Raw genomic sequence first — 18,863 nt, forward strand, 5'->3', positions numbered from 1 at the left:
CGTCTCCTCGTCGACTGCCTGATGCTTGTGAACACGTGGTTGGGGATTCTGCGCCATTGCTCTTGCAAGGCAGCGCCAAGTTCCGGCAAATTCTGAGGTTGGTTCCTAAAACCACGAAGCCTTCTCCCAACTGCATCCCAAACGTGCTCTATTGGTTAAAGGTCAGGGGACCTCGATGGCCAGTCCATGACGCTGATTCCAGCGGTTTGAAGGAAATTTCGTGTCAACATCGCGGTATGCGGCCGAGATCTGGAACTATAGACCGAGGCCATGAGCCGCCATGAAAGGAACGAGTTCAGGGGTGAGCACCTGGTCGCGGTAAGCAGCATCTGTGAGGTTTCAACGGGTGACCAGAAGTCGGGAACGGTTGTTCCCACAGAAAGCACCCCACACCATGCAACATCCGCCCCCGAATCTGTCGACTTCCTGTACACAACACTGGGCATACCGTTCAAGACGTCGTCTCCAGACTCTATGCCTGTCGTCCGCGAATCTGAGGGGAACCCTGGATTCATCGGTAAAGACGACTCGATTCCAATCTCTCTGGGTCCATCGGAGGTGACGCTGGGCCCACAGCAGACGTTGACGTTGATGAAACGGCGTCAGTACTGGCCCACGATATGGACGTCGAGAATGGAGATTGGCAGCGCGCAGCTGATTTCGAATGGTCTGTGAGGACAGTCGACCTCTAAACATTTCAGCCCTGGTTCGTGTAGCCGGCAGAAATCTGTCACGTAGGTGACGTAGGACGATTTGACTGTCTTCTGCTCGTGACGTCACAGGTGGACGACCCGACCTTGGGCGATCAGAAGTGGTGCCAGTTTGTTGTAGACGACTTCGCAAGTCATACACAGTACGACGGTTGCATCCCGCTGAATAACGGCACGTTCACGTTGCACATTTGACAGTCGTTAGAACTGTGGTTTAAAAGGGTTTTTTCAATACTCGAGGCCAATGCAAAACACGTGTAAATGAATAAATCTTCGATGCGAAGATCACGTGATCGATTGCACGTGCAAAACCTGATTTGGCACTTACGACATTTGCACGACGAATAGATGGGTTTGAGTGGGTTTTGTTAACGTTTTTTCTATAGTCGAAAGACAGGGATCCCATTTCGGATACATAGATGTATCATCAGAGAAACAAATATTCATTATTTTTAAAAGTTACATTTTGTGAAGTTTCTTTTTTGACTCAGTATATATAGAACGCCACTATATAGCTGGAATATTACTGAGTAGGGCGTTAAACAACAAACAAACAAATACAGTACAGTAACCCAGCCACATGACTATACACAAGTACTTGATGCTTGTGTGTGATGAAAGAACAAAATGTTGAAGAAGCTGTCATTAGATTTACACACGCCAGTACGAACTGACCAACGGGTACTCGAAACTTTCTCCTACCAATTTCAACCTTACTCACTCACTTACTGACTACGACATAAATTACGAATATATAGCACAAATATAAAATGTTATGTATCCATTCAGACGTAGCAGTAGACTAACACTTAGCACTTGAAAACAAATTAACTTGGGAGAAGAATTAACTCAATTTACACTCAACATGCCCCACTGAGAATGGAGCTTAAGTCATAAACTAAGGGAAACTTAGACTTGTATCATTTGAGGCGTTGCATTAATGGCAGTGATGAGTAAAGAGAATATAATATAGTCAGGGACTGAGACGATTGCTAGTGATGCAGCTACAACAGGCTGTATTTCAGAAAAGTGACAAATGCACACATGTACATGCAATTGATGCGCTTTCGAGTCCTGGAGGAGTTATTCCCCTTGCATTGCAACCCGTGATGCTTCTTTCACAACGCCGCCTTAAGTCCTTAAGAGCGCCAGCACAGTATACACCGTGGCTAGGTTTCACGATGTGATCGTTTCAGTAACAGCTGATGAGACAGGTTGGGACAGGTGAGTGAATGAATATGGTTTTACGACGCTTTTAGCAATATTCCAGCAATATCACGATATGGAACACGTACCAGAAATGGGCTTTACATGTTGCGTCCATGTGGGAATCGAACCCGGGTATTCGGTGTGACGAGCGAACGTTTCAAACACTAGACTACCCCAAAGTCCGAGGTATATATGAATGATAGTCTGTGTGTGTGTGTGTGGTGTGTCTGTGTACGTACCCGTCAATACACGAGGATTAAATGCTATCGCAAAATTTCAGGTTGACATATCAGCATGCTTGCGTATATTTCGAAACAAGCTTATCATTTCCCTATATCAATATATTTAATTTAACACATTAAAGTTTACTTCTGTATACTCTGATTATCATTGCCACATTGAACATTATGTTTCTATTTAAACTTGCCTAATTCTAAAATATATTAAGATCCCAAATGAGTACGATAATCACCTTTTCGAATATATCCAGTTCAGCATCCCATGTGCCCCACTCTGTTGTGCGTCAAACCTATGCTCGACATTCACGATAGCCGAGTACGTGCCTGAGTGAGTTGAGTTCCAGCAATATTCCAGCAATATCAAGGCGCAGAACTCAAGAAATGGGCTTCACACACTGAGCCCGTGTGGGAATCGAACCGGGGTATTCGGCGTGACGAGCCAACCTCTTTAACCACTAGGCTACCCCACCGCTTCTTCTTTCGAATGATGACGAAAAGTTGTAAAAAATTCTGAAGCAATAACTTAACTTCACCTTTCGCATAACAACAGAGCACGTCACTGTAAAACCCCTACACAAATCATAAACACAATATGGTTGAAAATATTTATTCCAAATCTGTTTCACACAGTTAGATGAATAGGCTGGTAATGTTCTACTATGTACATACATCATACAGACACGAAAAGAACAGGTGTACACACTGCTAGTCTAAACAAGGACGCGGACTCCACAACAGAACACCTCAACGTACGAACTGTACGCACAAAAACAACAAAACTACATCATATTAAATGTTCAACATGAATATATAATATGACAAAAGTAGATAATACATTCAAAACGGGTCTTTCTTTAGAACCATTCATGATTTCGTGCTAACATTAAATTAGTGTATGTATCAGGGGCTAATAGTTTAATTTGGTGCATTTTGTCAGAAATAAAACTAATGTTTATTTGTTCAGGCCAACCTTTTTTGGATTACTTACTTATATCATAGATTTTCATTTCTTTCATTAAACATTATGGAAACACTGTTTTTCTAATATTATGAATTTTTCCGAAGATTTTCTGAAGACAAAGCAGCTCATCATTCATTCATTCATTCATTCATTCATTCATTCATTCATTCATTCATTCATTCATTCATTCATTCATTCATTCATTTATTTATTTATTTATTTATTTATTTATTTATTTATTTATTTATTTATTTAAACGGTACTCCTTTGAGATTCGCCTTATCTCCTTCAAATCATAAACTCCAAAACATTACAGCTCTGTGATGAAAGAAATAACATAAAGGTTGGCCTCATGAATAAACATGCTATCTGGACATCGGCCATATTTAATAACTCAAACAGACACGTGATTTGTCATGTTGAATGGGATATATGTATAAAAGCACATGTTAATACAACAAAATGGTCAGTTTCAAAGGTGGTCAAATAAATAGATATCAAAAACACTGTCAGCACAAACTTTTTATCACCACCTGAGAATAGAAACACTGCAACATGCAAGGAGGCGTTGTTTGGTGTATTTGGTTTTGATTATGCTGCAGAATAGTGAAGTCCAAAACCATATTTCTAACAAGAAACTGCATGCAGCTTATGTTGTGTGATGGCAGACGAAACTCCACATCATCTTGTCAACCAGATTGTTTCATTTCAAAACTAAGAATCAAACACGTAATATAATAAGTATGCCTCCTGGATTTAGCTTCTTATGTAGATGCCCTGAAATATTCATCATGAAATATTGTTACAGACAGACAATTTATATAAAAATACTGTCTATTATTACTTTTAATATATTTCCTCTGGATTTAAACTAATTTTTCTTCGTGGAAATACTCGCAGTCAGCTATAATATCAACACTTTGAAAGAAAGTCTTAGCTTATGTTTAAAAGGGATAACGATTCGCACACTTTAACTATTTCCGAGTAACATATTATATACATTCTAAAGAAATAATGACTCAGTTCGGCATTGCCAAATGCCATCTGTTGCATGAAACAAACATTCTGCACTGTGAAGTATACATTCAGCTTTCATAATGGTTATAGACTCATTGGCCAAAACCTTCAACTATGTTAAAACCAGGATATGGACAAAATTAATGAGAGCCACCTGAACGGAAGTACTCACGCGCACAATGGTAAAATATCTTTAACATGTCACAGCCATAGAGAAATGAGGCAAGAAACCCCATAATAAGCACAAAACTATATACACAGTATTTACAACCTAAAGCCAGTCTCCGCCATATAGCTGGAATATTGCTGAGTTCGGTGTAAAACTAAACTCACCAAATTTAAGCCAATCCATAACTGCAATTAAATATACCGTGCTCTTGTGTTACGTGGACTTTTAATTGTTAACATATACATTATACTACATGCTAAAATTATGGGTTGTTATCACATGGAAATATCACGTCAGTAACACAGAAGTGTCACTGCTAGGTTAATAGCTTTACCATCGGCATTGTTATCAACCTTGAGGAGCAGTAAGTTGTAATGAGTTATCTCCCTTAGACCGTACAAAAATGTCAAAAGCATCACGTACAGAAGGTGTTCCAACTGAAATCGGGTATTATGGTAAAAGATCTAACATTGCAACATTAAATTCGTTTCTAACACAAATGTATTTTTTATTCCTTACCAGTCTCTAAATTATACTCTAAGACACAATTATCTTGAAATGTATAATATTTTGTGAATTCTTGTTTAGCATAAATTCAAATAGGTTATAGTTAAGAACTCACGACTTGCTTCAAATAATATGTGAATTATTTCATCATAAAGGATCTAACAAATCTCATATGAACAAACAGAACATTTAAAAAATTACATTATATAATCATTAATAAGCTACACATATACATATTGTTAGTTAAGGAAAAAGAGAAAAATGCCAACATGATTTGTATACAAACAGAGGAAAAACTACACTTCCCAGCCCTGGAAGATAGTTTACCAAAATTTTAGTAAAATTCACATGATGTATATAGCATTTGCTTTGAGATCTCTTGTAAGTTGTTGACTTATGCACGAATGACTGATTGAGCATGTTGACCATACACTTGTTTCAATTCTCCAAAAACAATTTTTAAATTTGCAAAATAACTGATTAGATTTGATTCTATCTTTCCCCAAATTTTGCTACAGACTGTTTTGAAACACAAACAAGTTTAATCAATCACATACAATATACATACTGATATACTGGAAGACAGAAAATCAAATGATACAACATTCAATAATAACTTGTCGGTGTACAAGAACAGGGTACAAAACAATCACAATACTTGTCATACAATCTCAATGATGTCAGGATGCCACTTCACCAAGCAATCTTAGTGCCAAGGTGATCGTAAAACCAACACTGACTTACGAATGTCGTAGCTCTAAGACTGTTTTACAAAGTGGCATCACAATCTTATCATTCTAAACGAAAGCCTTCCGAATATCTGATTTTTATGAGACTAACATCACACAGAAATAAAATCCTACTTGAAAAAGCCGATATGGACCATGGGAAATTATACCCACATATAAATATATATATATTAGACATGGAATAATGGATGTTATAGCTCTTACTACAAATATGTCTGAAATGATTCATGCATATTCATAAGATGAGACTCCCTGGGCTATAGCAGATTATAAAGGTCAAATGTCACTGTAAGGTCACTTTCAGATATGTGATGTGATAGATGGTACAAAATAAGATTTTATGGGTATTGTTCTCAACCTTGACAAGAGATGTGGATTTTTTCACTTGTCAAATGTCACCTGAAGGTTTGGTTGCATATGGTGTTGACAGTCAAACATATCTCGAGATCCCTACATTTACACTACCAACTACCAACTACCTTGGTTAAATGCTACTTTATGACTGACAGGTTCCATATTTACATACAAACTTATATTTACATATTTACAGGACGAGTCATACAGTTGATTTTGTGTTTTCAACAAGGCAGCACATACTCTTTGTGAAAGCAGATTCATTTCACATGTACACTTCTCATCATATCATGGACATGTATACTTTTTTCACATCTTATAATAACAATACTGAACAGCAAAAGAAACGCGAGTTTAAAAAAAATGAAAAGTTAGTGTTCATGTTTATGTTTTCTGTTTTAAAATTTGACCAAAAGTTGTGTTTCTTTTGCTGTTCAGTATAATATAATAATTTTAGAATATTTAAATCACAGCATTACTGGTTGCTGATTTTCCATTTGGTTATTGTTTACGCTATTCTAGGTTAAACATTAACTATTCTGTAATTAATCATTAAGTATTCTGGACTTGGATGTGCAAAGAAAACTTTCATTTATTACTGAGAAACTATTTACATCAGCTTCATTTGAGGGGCATTCAGGAGTTGGAGCAATAAAGAAAGATAACAAGATATGGATGAACAACTTCTGTAATAGCACTGAGACTGACGTTTCTGTGTAAGTTCTGACACCAAACCCACACTGAAACTTTCCTTACATTCATATTAATGAAATTGTTCATCCATATATTGTTTATATTGCTTATATAGCACCTTTGAACATTTCTCAATAATGATGCACAAAATTTATTTACCAGCATAGTGTAACTTACCACTTTAAGTGATCCGATGTATTCTGGGTTTCAAAGTTTAGCTGAGCAGACAAATGATCGGGTTGTGATTTCAAATACATGTGCCACTATACCTAACCTTCAGATATATCATTGATAAAACTTCACGTATAAAAATATCTTAGCTACAAATTGACACTATGTTTCAAATGATATATCTAATCAGAACCACAAGAATTATTTGACAGGTGTTGGCCTGTACAGTGTAGCACCTTCCAGCCAGTTAGAAACAACTGTGAATATTTATGAACAAATGAGAAGCATCAGGATATTGATATCTGAAGAGAGCTATATATTCAATTTCTGATTGAGATATCTGATTTAGATTCAGCAGATATCTGATGCATAACAAGTTTAGTCGAAGTAAACCCAAATGATGATTAAAAGTTTAGTTCATGAATCAAGGTGGTTTTATGTTAATGCTAAACATAAACACTTCATGAATGTTCAGCATAAGGCCCGGAATAAAGGGCAATCTGACAATCAAATGATGATTATGTTTTCTGCCTAAACATTGTTCCAGATTTTTGACTTAGCTGCTTAAAGTCATGTCAAGGATGGATTTGTATGCAGGACTACTTACCCTATCGTTCATCTAAATCAGAAAATAAATAAAGTTTGTCATTAACTTTAAAATAGAAAATAAGAAATCTTGAGAAAAAGTTCATATAAAAACATGTCATTCTGGCACATGACAACTTGATGCTTACAATTTTATTACACACTTTACCAAGTTTTCATTCTCAAAATATAATGTGGCTTGAACAGTTCCTTTCAGTTGCTGATTTGGCTGTTGTGTAATCCTGACTCTATGAGTTCAAGGTTAACAGTTAACCTGAATCCATTCTTGACAACATTACAAGAGAGTGAAATAACCCAGGACTTCAGAGAAGTCCCCTTTTCTCCCAAGCAAACTTTCAAATACTTATTTTGGATGTGGTACATTGAACGGTTGATGGCATCTTCACCTAACAAGGATATATACAAACATTTGAAGAAGTCACCATTGCTGTGTAAACCTAAACAGATTTAGGTGTTTGGGCGACATTGATAAAAGCCTACCACCAGCTATCCAAAATACATACAGACTTTGGAAGGGAAAGCACCTATGCTTTTAATAAGTAAACTCTAGGTAGTATTGACAGAAAGAGTATATGATCAACTTCCGAGGATATATACAGATTTCTGCAAGGATTGTGGCTTAGCAAGAGATCAGGTATCCAACAAACCGAAAAATATACAGGCATTCATCACTTGTAAGACTCTAAAGTTCCATGTATCAATGTGCCCCTATGGGCTGATGGATGGTGAAAAGCTTAGTCCAGGAAACGAGTGCATGCTTTCTTCCATTTACACTGAGTGCACCAGGAATCCCTGTTTTCCATTCCATAGACTTTCCGGCATTTGCGGACTTCACTTCGTGGCTTCCGATGCATTCCACCAGCTTTTGGAGGTGATGCGAACATATGAGACTTGGGAGACTGAGCTTGGTGCTGCTGGAGACGTACCTGGACGCTTGGCCGGGAAAACCTCACTGGCGAGGATGCCTGCAAGGACATAGAGTTCATCAGGATAATCAAAAACACATCTGAGTTCCAGACCTGTCACGCTGATCTGGTTTTAATGATAATGTTTTTTTCGCGGTGTATCAAATTTCTGAACAGGCACATAGCACGCCAGTTTTTTTTGTGTGTAAGCCTTGTATATTTAGATAGTATTGAGGGCTTTTGCAGCCTTTACAGCAACAATCATGTAAGTCTGCTTTTTATTTGTTGTTTCATAAAGGTAGCTACGCTTCTTCTGTCCTGAAACAGCTGCATGTTTTACCAATATGTTAAGGCTGACCTGTGTTAGATTTAGGGTTATGCAAACACTTAGTCTCTGAATGTACATAATGTTAATAGAATAAAATAATCCCTTTCCAAATAGAAAGCACCCGACTGGGGTGATAGATTCAGGAATATAGACTTCATGTAGAGCAATTAGGGCCTCAACACTACGAAAAGGGCTGGGCAGAAAGGAAAATCATGTGGTTCAAAGACTGTGGTGAGACTATTTAGAGCCACTCTCCAAGCAGGGTTAATAATATGTTTATTCTCTTACCACATTGCCAGGTGACGATGACTGTATTTGCCACGATAATGACCTCTTGATCTGACCTTCTGGGATGACAATTGGGAGTGATGCCCCCTGACTGGTTATATTGACACCAGATGGCACTGACGAGGCCAGGACATGAGAAGGTGTCTTATGCTCCTGTGCAAAAAACAATACAAGTGACAGAGATTGACAACTTCTAATGGATCCTTCAGTCATTTTGTGATGAGGTCAGACTGCTCCATTGTCTCTTCAGTTATTTAAACATGGTGTTCTTTTTCTCTTATATTAAGGATTATTAACACTGTGTTCAATGTAATAATGTAAATTAAGCATGTATGTAATATAATTGTCAACTACTATTAACAACACAGGCAGCTGAAACAGCTAAGATACAGCAGTATGAGAGCAGAGTTGTTTCCCTTTGGCATATGAATGCTGGTTTGACTTCTAGTTCATCACTAGTGTTGTTAATTAGACAACAAATCTACTTGATAATTGGAGTATTTGTGGTGAATGATTATCCATTATAATAAAAATATATACATTTGATATAGTTTATAGTTTTATATAGTTTTGTATATATTCATACAGTTTTTCCCCAGGATTTTTCTAGGCAATGTTTTTGACAACTTATACTGTCATGAAATGAAATGCACGCACATAAGAAAGAAACTGGAATTGTAATTAGAAAAATAAAATAAATCAGTAAATCAATAAATTTTACAATGTTCATAGTTTTACGCTGTTAAGCGCATAGTTTTATGCTGTTGAGAGCATGTTTGTTCGTGAATATTCGGCAAATTTAATGCTTAGTTTTTTTTCATTTAAGGGTGTTATACAAAAACAATTTTTCTCAACTTTTTCTACAGTTCATAATATATTTTTAATCCTTCTTTCGATTGATTTTCGAATATTTTCAATCATCCGAACACCACCATTCCCAAGGTTTCTACATTTGTCTACACCATGCATTATCTTTGTGGGTTTCACCAAAGAGGTTTACGTCTGCTACCTGCCATGTGTCATACTTTTCTCCCAAACCCATCCAGCAAGCCTTGAAAATTCAGAAATACTGTTCCATTGCACTGACTCCTACTACATCAGCATAAATGGGGAAGATTTTGTTCCTCTGATGAGGGTCTTACCTTCCTCTGTTAACACGATCCGAATCTTACCTTTCTCTGATAATCGTGGTCAAATATCCCAACATTGGAGACAGGTATAACATGTGTGGAAGAATCCATGTTGGTGATAGAGGGCGGTGAGGATGTATGCATCTCAGCAAACTGTCGTGTGACATTGTCCATCTCAACTTGGACCTCATTGTAATAGAAGTCTTCCTCTTGGTCTGACAACTCCTCATCGCTGTCACGGCTGAAAGACATCAATCCCATCACATGACAACAACTGAATACTCCAACATTTAACCTAACATATACTCGTAATGTAACTTCAAAACATTAAAATTGCTAGCGCACTCTTGTACAGTGGTACATGTAAAATCACTTGCCATGATAACTTTTCCACAATCGGCCAATTTTCTGGATGATGTTTTTAAGTAAGCAACATAATTAACATTGGAAAGGCAATAGGACATCAGCACAGCTTGAAATAAAAATTTGCTTGTCTGATAGAAAAATAAACACAGAACAGGGACACTGGGCAATGGATCATTTCCAACACTGATTCCTGAACATCATCTCATCCTATTGACCCTTAACAGAATAATCTCTCATGTCATGTCTCTGAATTCCTGGATCAATGGCAGCATGACTAATATTAGTAAAATAATACTCCCCATGATTCATATAAAATTCAATAATTTGATCAATTCAAATGAATAAGAGACTATGTTTGCACCCCGTTAATCATTTTATCTGTGGCACTGATAATCTGACAGCTTAACATGACCAGGACAATGAATGTATAACAGAAAGTAACATTTTGGGTGGGTGAATGAGTCTTAGTTTTATGCCACACTCGGCAATATTCCAGCCTCATGGTGGCTGCCTGTAAATATTCAAGTCTGGACCACACAATCCTGAGATCAACGGCATCAGCATGGATCTGTGCAACTGGGAACCGATGACATGTGTCAACCAAGTAAGTGAGCATGACCACCTGATTCCTCTTACAAGAAGCATGGGTTACTGAAGATCAGTTCTAATGGAGACCTTCACAGGTCTAACATTTGGGATGATAACATAGTTTCTGGGTTAGCTTATGGGTCAAGCACAAATGAAGTTGAAATAATCTTGCAGTCACAAAAGAGTTTAGGAAATCCTGCACTCAAATTTACAGGTTTACATAATATTTGCATGACATTTACAGTAATATGGTCCCTGACATTTCATGTCCTGTCTGTTGGACCCTAAAACCTGACATTATTATGACACCTGTTTCTGAAATTCAGAATGCTTACAATCACAGTAAACATTAGTGTTGGGAAGTGGTTGAAATATCACAACCGATGATTGCCTAATTACCAACAAACAATCATCAAAAAAAAGTGGTTAGTGGCATTTTTCAGATTTTCCTATCCATGTTGTTACTGTAGATATCTATTAACATGAAGCAGCCTGCTACTTTAAAGTAATGACTGATATATCATGTACAAATACTTCCTAGAGTCTTCAAGAAATATTCAATCATGACCTTTCAGTTAGTGAAGTGAGTATTCTAAGAAATAAACATGTTTTCAGGCACCGACAGCATCAAGGATATGTTCCATTATCAAGTGTTTCAAAGACTAAAACAGTAGATCCAAAATTGTTTGTATTCAATTCTGAGAAAATTCATTGACTGCTTGGTCATTTAGTCACTGCAACCAGTCTTTGATTATTTCCATTAATTGGAACACCACCAGTAAACATGTTTTTGTCATTTACATCATAATGTGCAGCAGATCCAGCATCCCCATCCCTTCGAAAACATTTTCCTTGAGAACCTTCAGACTTCATGTTTTATGTCCACCCCTCCTCCTCCTGAATCCTGGATCTGACCCAGACGATGACATTAGTATGAGAAACAATCCCACAGTCATATGTTGATTTTCAATTTTCATAATTTTAGTTGACTCATACAACAGACATTACATCTGAAAGACATAGCAGTTAATATGAGAGGGGAAGGAAAAGCAGAGAATATATCATTTATAACGTGCCAGTTTAAACAGGTAATGCATGTGACTCACTTGAAGTGTGTCTTCCGTACATGTTTTGTGATGTCTTTTAGTGTGTTGCACATTTCACCACATCGTCGCCATGTACACTGGAACACTGTCCGCAAGCCCTGGAAAAGTCAATCAGAGAATGTGACAAACTTCACAGAGACTGTGATTTCATTTTCAACTAAACAGAGCCATTGGTGAATCCAAGGGGCGTTCAGGGGGATCAAACCTCCCTCCTTAAAAATGACTTAAGACCACATTAATAGAAAAGGGGGGGGGGGGGGGTTGACCTCGGTTGATCTCAGCTCCACTTCAACGACCAGTGACAGAGAATGATCCAAATGGTTATACTATCAAATGGAAAAGACCATATTCCAAGAATATAAAAAATCTTATAAATGAATTTATTCTAGAGAGTTTAACTCCTGTCAACCTAAAACTAAGTATCAGAATCAGAAAATTCATCAAGAAAGTACACTAAAACTATTCACAATCATACTAAATACAAGATAAGCAGGAGCACAGAAAGCCATTTTTGTCAAAGCCTGATAGGTTATAATGCTACACATTTAGATATTACTGAGGGCTTGCCAAACTTTCATTTTCAAAATCATGTGTAAACCTAAGCTTTTTCTTATAATGGACGCTATGCCCCGGATAAGGGTTTTGTGACAAACTATTTTATCATTCACTTATGCAACAATAACATAGGAGTAAAATGTTAAATTTGGTAAGTCACATGAATACCATTCAACTGTCATTGTCAGTTAATCATACATGGTATTATATTCATATATTCTGTTGTATGTATATTTACTGTTGCACATGGTGCAAATGACAACTGACAGATATGCTGTGACAAAAAAACATAGTTACAAAAGTTGCCTTAACCTCTGAGCTCTGCACCATGTTAATGCTTGTTGATATCTATCAGTGTCAGTCATCATATTTATTGTTCTTGTCCACAACACAGGAGCTTGACACAATGTACCCTGATCACACTATGCTCAGCTAGACTTACAAACAGTGATAGACTGTCCCACAGACCTTAAACAAATACAACAAGTTCTTCATATCTAATGAGTGAGTGAGTACTGTTTTGTGCCGCTTTAAGCACTATTCCAGCAATATCACTGTGGACTACACCAGAAATAGGCTTCACACTCTGTACCCATGTGGGGAATTGAACTTGGGTCTACAGTGTGATGAGCGAATGCCTTAACCACTAACCCCACTTCCTTTAAGTCTGTAATTTCTGTTATATCTATAATATTTGGAGAGTTTAGATAACTGAAGCTTATTAAAATGAACAAAGATTCTTGGCTCCTTCTTATTAATATGATATGAAAAGAGCTCATTTCTGTCAAAAACAACTCATTTCACAGACTAGATGACGGCCTATAGGAACGAGTGAGAGTAAATTTTTTTCCACATCCCTTTCAACAAGATTAAAGTTACACCATGACATTCAGTCACCACTCGTATTGATCAGTGAAGCTGAAATCTTGTTTAATTTCATCATATGGTAAAATAGAGTTAAACAAAAGATTAATTCAAAATGTTTTGGATAGTGTTCAATGTTTTTTGTCTGTTGATCTTGCATGTCAGCTGGAAAAGGTTCATGTCCTTTGGTGGTGATAAAGCAAAAATGAGATTACACTGGAGAAATGAGGATGTACCTTATCTTACTCAACAATTCCTGTGTCGGCCAATTGTACATTGTACCACCTTTGCTCACAAATTAGTCTGTTTGTTTAGGTATATTCGTCAAACATTTAACTTGGTGCACTGTGTGGCTGCAATAGTTGTATAGTCCCCAGGGAGTTGAGACTGATAATACGATGAGCCATTGAGACTGACATCCAATGAGCAAGGGAAGAAACAAAGCGGCTGTAGGCAGCCTAGCTGGAACACTGCACTATAAAGATAGATTATAATATAATATATATATGATTAAATATAAATACATTAATGTCTGCTTCAGTTTAATATCAGACAGGACTACTCATCTGAAACTTAATTATATTCATATTTATTGCATTCTCTCAAACTTACTGTTATGAAAAACATAATGATATTATACAGTATTGTTTAAACTGACAAAGTTCATTATGTTTCACCAGTCTCAAACTTAATTATTTCTTTCAGTATTTTTTTGGACAAGATATTAATTTTGATTAAATTTCATAACCCTCCTTTCCTCCAACAATCTAAAAGTCAGTCCATAATCAGTTTAGATACATTAGAAATATCACTACTGTTTACATTGGGTATTAATCTGGGCCACTTGAGTGCACAAACTTCACATAAGACCAGCTAATTATAGTATGAAGTAAAAATTAACATTGTAACATTGTGTCTAATAGACAAAATCACCAGAATGCTAGTATCACATTAAACATTTCAAATTAGCATTTGTCTCGCTTGAATAACTTACAAGCATTTATAGGGGCACACTGCCCTAGTTTTACATCTTCTAGCTCTGGATTGCCAAAACTGGCTAAACTGACCTACTTTCCAGTGACCTACTTCTGGAATGAAGAATGGCTGTGTTCTGTTCGAACATTATCATATGTTCCCTTGACCTCTCGTGGGATCATGGTGTCTCACAGCACAATATGGCCCCCATGTCCTTTATAGCGTGGCATCATCTGATTATTTCTAGAAATCAGTTCTTGATCAAATACATTAAAATTTGCTCTAAATTCATTTGTATGTGTGTGTGTGTGTGTGTGTGTGTGTGTGTGTGTGTGTGTGTGTGTGTGTGTGTGTGTGTGTGTGTGTGTGTGTGTGTGTGTGTGTGTGTGTGTGTGTGTGTGTGTGTGTGTGTGTGTGTGTGTGTGTGTGTGTGTGTGTGTGTGTGTATGTATGTATGTATGTACGTACGTACGTACGTACGTACGTACGTATGTATGTATGTATGTATGTATGTGCCATTTTATAATACAGGATATATTTTTAATTTATACGATTTAAATGCATACTTTAAAGGTATTTCATGTTACAATATTTTTTCATGTTTTACTGGGAAAAATCACGACTAAGATCGGTATGTTTTCCCGTTACCCCCATGATCAAGTTTAGAACACTGTATCGTACATCGATCTACATATAATCAGTCTTACTTGTTTATTCTGTAACTTAAAGTATTAAAACCCACTTGAAACTTTATAATGATACGATATATTTTATGTTTACGGGGCTGGTTCTTCCTAGCTATTTTTCTGACAATTTGTATGAATAGTCAAGATGTATTTTTAACTCCAACATGGCACAAGGTAGAGAAATGCTTCGACCTGCGCAGCTACTGGTACTATTTATAGCGCTTAAATCATAGATCACGTGATAGCCGAAAACGTCACGATCACGTGACATAAACAAATCATGCTCCTTGCACGTGCCGGTTTTGTGCAGCTGTCAAAACAAGTCCAATCTCTGCACATACAGCTGCAGCTTATTTTATCTTCAGATTTTAAATATATATACATGTTCATATTGTCCGAAAGCAATACACTGGGTCTAACTCCATTGTATGGAACAGGATATATAACAGCCCGGGCCAGGCACTTCCATTCAGCTGTGCAGAGCGATCGATACAGGCAACCGACATGACAACGCAACTTGGGCGGTGTGTGCTGTGGTTAAAAATAGCACGCCGGCAAGGCAATCAGCTGTTTGCTATCCAGGTCAGGCTAAACTGTCGGCATCCCAGCGGACGCCAACTCGGAAATGCTGACATAAAACAAACAAAATGTCCCGACATATAACATCACTTAATCCACGTTTTATTATAAACATTATGTCTAGCGGGGGTATATTTGCACCCAAAACCATCTAATTGTCTCAGCTGCGATCGACTTGCCAACGGGTCTATTTTGAGACCTGACGAGCTACATACATTTTTTCTGGTTGATGACGCGTTTCAAAACATGAACACATGCATCCAAGCTCTATTTGGAACACGATGACGGTATATAGATCAAGATGATGAAACTCTGTGCAACAGCATTAGTGGGATGCACTTGGGGTCGTGATAGACAATAATACAATATCAACCGTATTTGCATGTATATGTAATTTCCTTCGAATCCCACATACAAGGAAAACAAAACTCAATCCCACATTTTTATCTGTTTTCTACAGTCAGTCAAACAGTTACCTTGTGTTCTTGTGTTTCGTCATCGTAAAACTTTTTGATGTTTTCTTCGAGATCCAGAACGTCATCTTGTGGGGTCGGGCTCCGGATTTGGATAGCTGAAGGTGCGCTCTCGCTCAGGTGTGAGGGAAGGGGTGGTGACCGGTCACTTCTCTCAGAGTGACCACTTTCAAATCCACTGCTGGCCGCACTGCTAGACAAATGATAGTCATGGAAAGATCCCGGACTTCGGAGAAATTCTGAAAAGTTAACACCTTAAAATAAGGTCATTTGGAACCATCACAGAACACTATTTGCATATTAATAAACTCTTTCTATTAAAATAATAAGGGTCTGGCTATACTATTACACCGAATAGGAGATGACATACGGGCTCATATCGCTGAGGACATTAAATGGTATTTATACCTTAACGTATGGTATACACTCTTTCTTCGGCATGACGTCTCGATGTCTTTATTGTATACAGTTTATTTATATACTGACCTTTGTCCTTGAACGACTGCGGGAAGGAGGGCGAGGCTGGACTACTGGACAGGCTGGTGAGAGCGAAAGCTGCCACATGTTCACGCTCATCTACCATGTCGACATCGTCATTGTCGTCGTCGCTTCCATACAGTGCCGAGTCTAGGTGGCGTCTCTCTCGCCTAAGAAATGCAAGGGACCTTAGTTATAACATTAATGTTTGTGCTTGTATTCGTTTGTCGTTTTTTAATTCACACTCAGCAATATTCCACTAATATGATGGAGATCTGGAGGTAAATTACTCCCCACCAGACAATCCGGTGACTGATAATGTGCCACTCCTCATTATCACATTATCATTCATAGCCCCCTCCTCACTAAGCAAGTGCATGTTGTCGCTATTACAATCAGCAGAGGTACACTTATATATAGTCTCTTATCATATCGAACATCTTCACGTGTGTTGTTTGTTTAGTGCTGTATGTGATACATTGTGCTACAAATTGCACCCTGTGCTGTATGTCATATGTGGTGTTGTATGTTACATTCTGCCCTCTATGTGATATATCATTGCATTCAATACACAGTTTTACTGTTGCTTAATAGTTTTTGATATTTCTGGGGAACACTCATTAGTAACCGAGAAACATTATTTCAGTTTTTGAAAAACTGAACTATATAATTAAATCATATGATGAAAACGGGTAGATTTGGACATTTGGAAATGACGTAAGACTGTCCATCATCAGCTTAACCGAACTCTACTCCGCAAGATAATTCCAGTCAATGTCCCCATTTGATTCTAAATATGGCCCTGACATGTTGCTGACATGACTTGGCTTATCAATGATGAAGGCATAATGGAGCAGCGGGGAAAAACAATAACTGACACTAAAACTGACCTGAATGTACTTACCATATGTTATTTCAAAATGTATCATTTACTGTTAACAAAATAACAGAAGCAAAAAATAAACATAAAACATTTGTTTAAAACAAACACTTACCTCATAATGACAGCCATTCTTTTACATTTCCTTGTCAGTATGTATGTTTGTAAATTCGGACTAAGAATGGTCCAGTTTGGCTTATTCAGCAATTTTCTAAGTTCGTAGTGCATACTTATGTGAAGTCAAAACACTCCGGATTGTTGAATAAATTACACAGCGCAGTGGGGACGTTGACAAAACAAGTCTAATTGCCAGTTATGCTCAAAGTACCCTGGGCATTGCAATGAGAAAAGAAATCAGCGTGACGATTTCATAACAAGACCGACTGCCGGTGCAAGCGATCAGCTGTTTCACACAAGTAGGTCGCCAGATATAGAAACTTACCGTGACTTTGCCGGCACGTCGATAACATGTGAAACTGGTCTTTTCTTTGGCTCGGAAAGTTGAATATCCGCAAGTTTGGAGTAGTCTGTATCAAAATCTGCCAGTCTGGCCGATTTTCGACTTTCTAAGAGTCTCACTTCGTCAACTCTCTTCACCATCTCTCGTCTCTCCCCGTCCATTTGTGTGACTGTTATCAAAACATTATCTTCGTCCTGTGTAATAACAATCGCGGACACTTCTCTGCCATTCAGGGTCACGAATACTTTCTGTCCATTTTTCAAGTTAATGTCTGTCATTTGACGGAATCCCTGTCCGACAATGCCTTCTGAAGCAATCTCCTTGGAATCTCCGTTGTCAAATTTGACCTTATACATAGCACTTGTTATAAAACCTTCATCGGAAGTCTGGGATTCAATAATACCGGGGTAGTATCGGCCATCTTGTTGAAGCGCTGCGATTCTCGTTCCCGTAATGGATCGCTTCGCCAGCTTTCTGTTCCCAAACATATCTGGAATGGTTCATCAACGACACATATGATAAAGTTGAGCACTAATTTCCAGATCCCGCGATTCGATGTACCCCAGTTTTTCTTCAATGTCACGGCTTTCTGATGTAAACATATGCCGGTAAACTGCGCCGGTTTGTTTTGGTGTTAGAGGAGGCGGAGCTTGGTGAAAATATCAACAAAACCCATATGATCGTAGTTCAACTCTCTGATTGGACGAATGGGGCACACCTCCATCATTTGATTGGTCAGAATGTAGTAGCTGTCAATCATGCTCAAGGTTATATAGTCCGTCACGAGGGCAAAGGTTGTTTATGTATTTTTATCACCT

General features: G+C 37.7%; 1 protein-coding gene across 1 annotated transcript; it reads right to left on the minus strand.

Moving 5' to 3' along the window:
• Positions 1–8,048: 8,048 nt before the first annotated feature.
• Positions 8,049–18,669, minus strand: LOC137278360 (zinc finger protein 704-like). Its single transcript, XM_067810650.1, has 7 exons — positions 18,028–18,669; positions 16,715–16,875; positions 16,232–16,467; positions 12,097–12,194; positions 10,079–10,277; positions 8,907–9,059; positions 8,049–8,350 (listed from the first exon to the last, which is right to left on the minus strand). The coding sequence occupies exons 1-7, from the start codon at positions 18,531–18,533 to the stop codon at positions 8,120–8,122; spliced, it is 1,584 nt and encodes a 527-aa protein (XP_067666751.1). The 5' UTR covers positions 18,534–18,669; the 3' UTR covers positions 8,049–8,119.
• Positions 18,670–18,863: the final 194 nt, after the last annotated feature.

This window comes from Haliotis asinina, chromosome 3 (assembly GCF_037392515.1).
Source record: "Haliotis asinina isolate JCU_RB_2024 chromosome 3, JCU_Hal_asi_v2, whole genome shotgun sequence".
Classification (NCBI taxonomy): Eukaryota; Metazoa; Mollusca; class Gastropoda; order Lepetellida; family Haliotidae; genus Haliotis; species Haliotis asinina.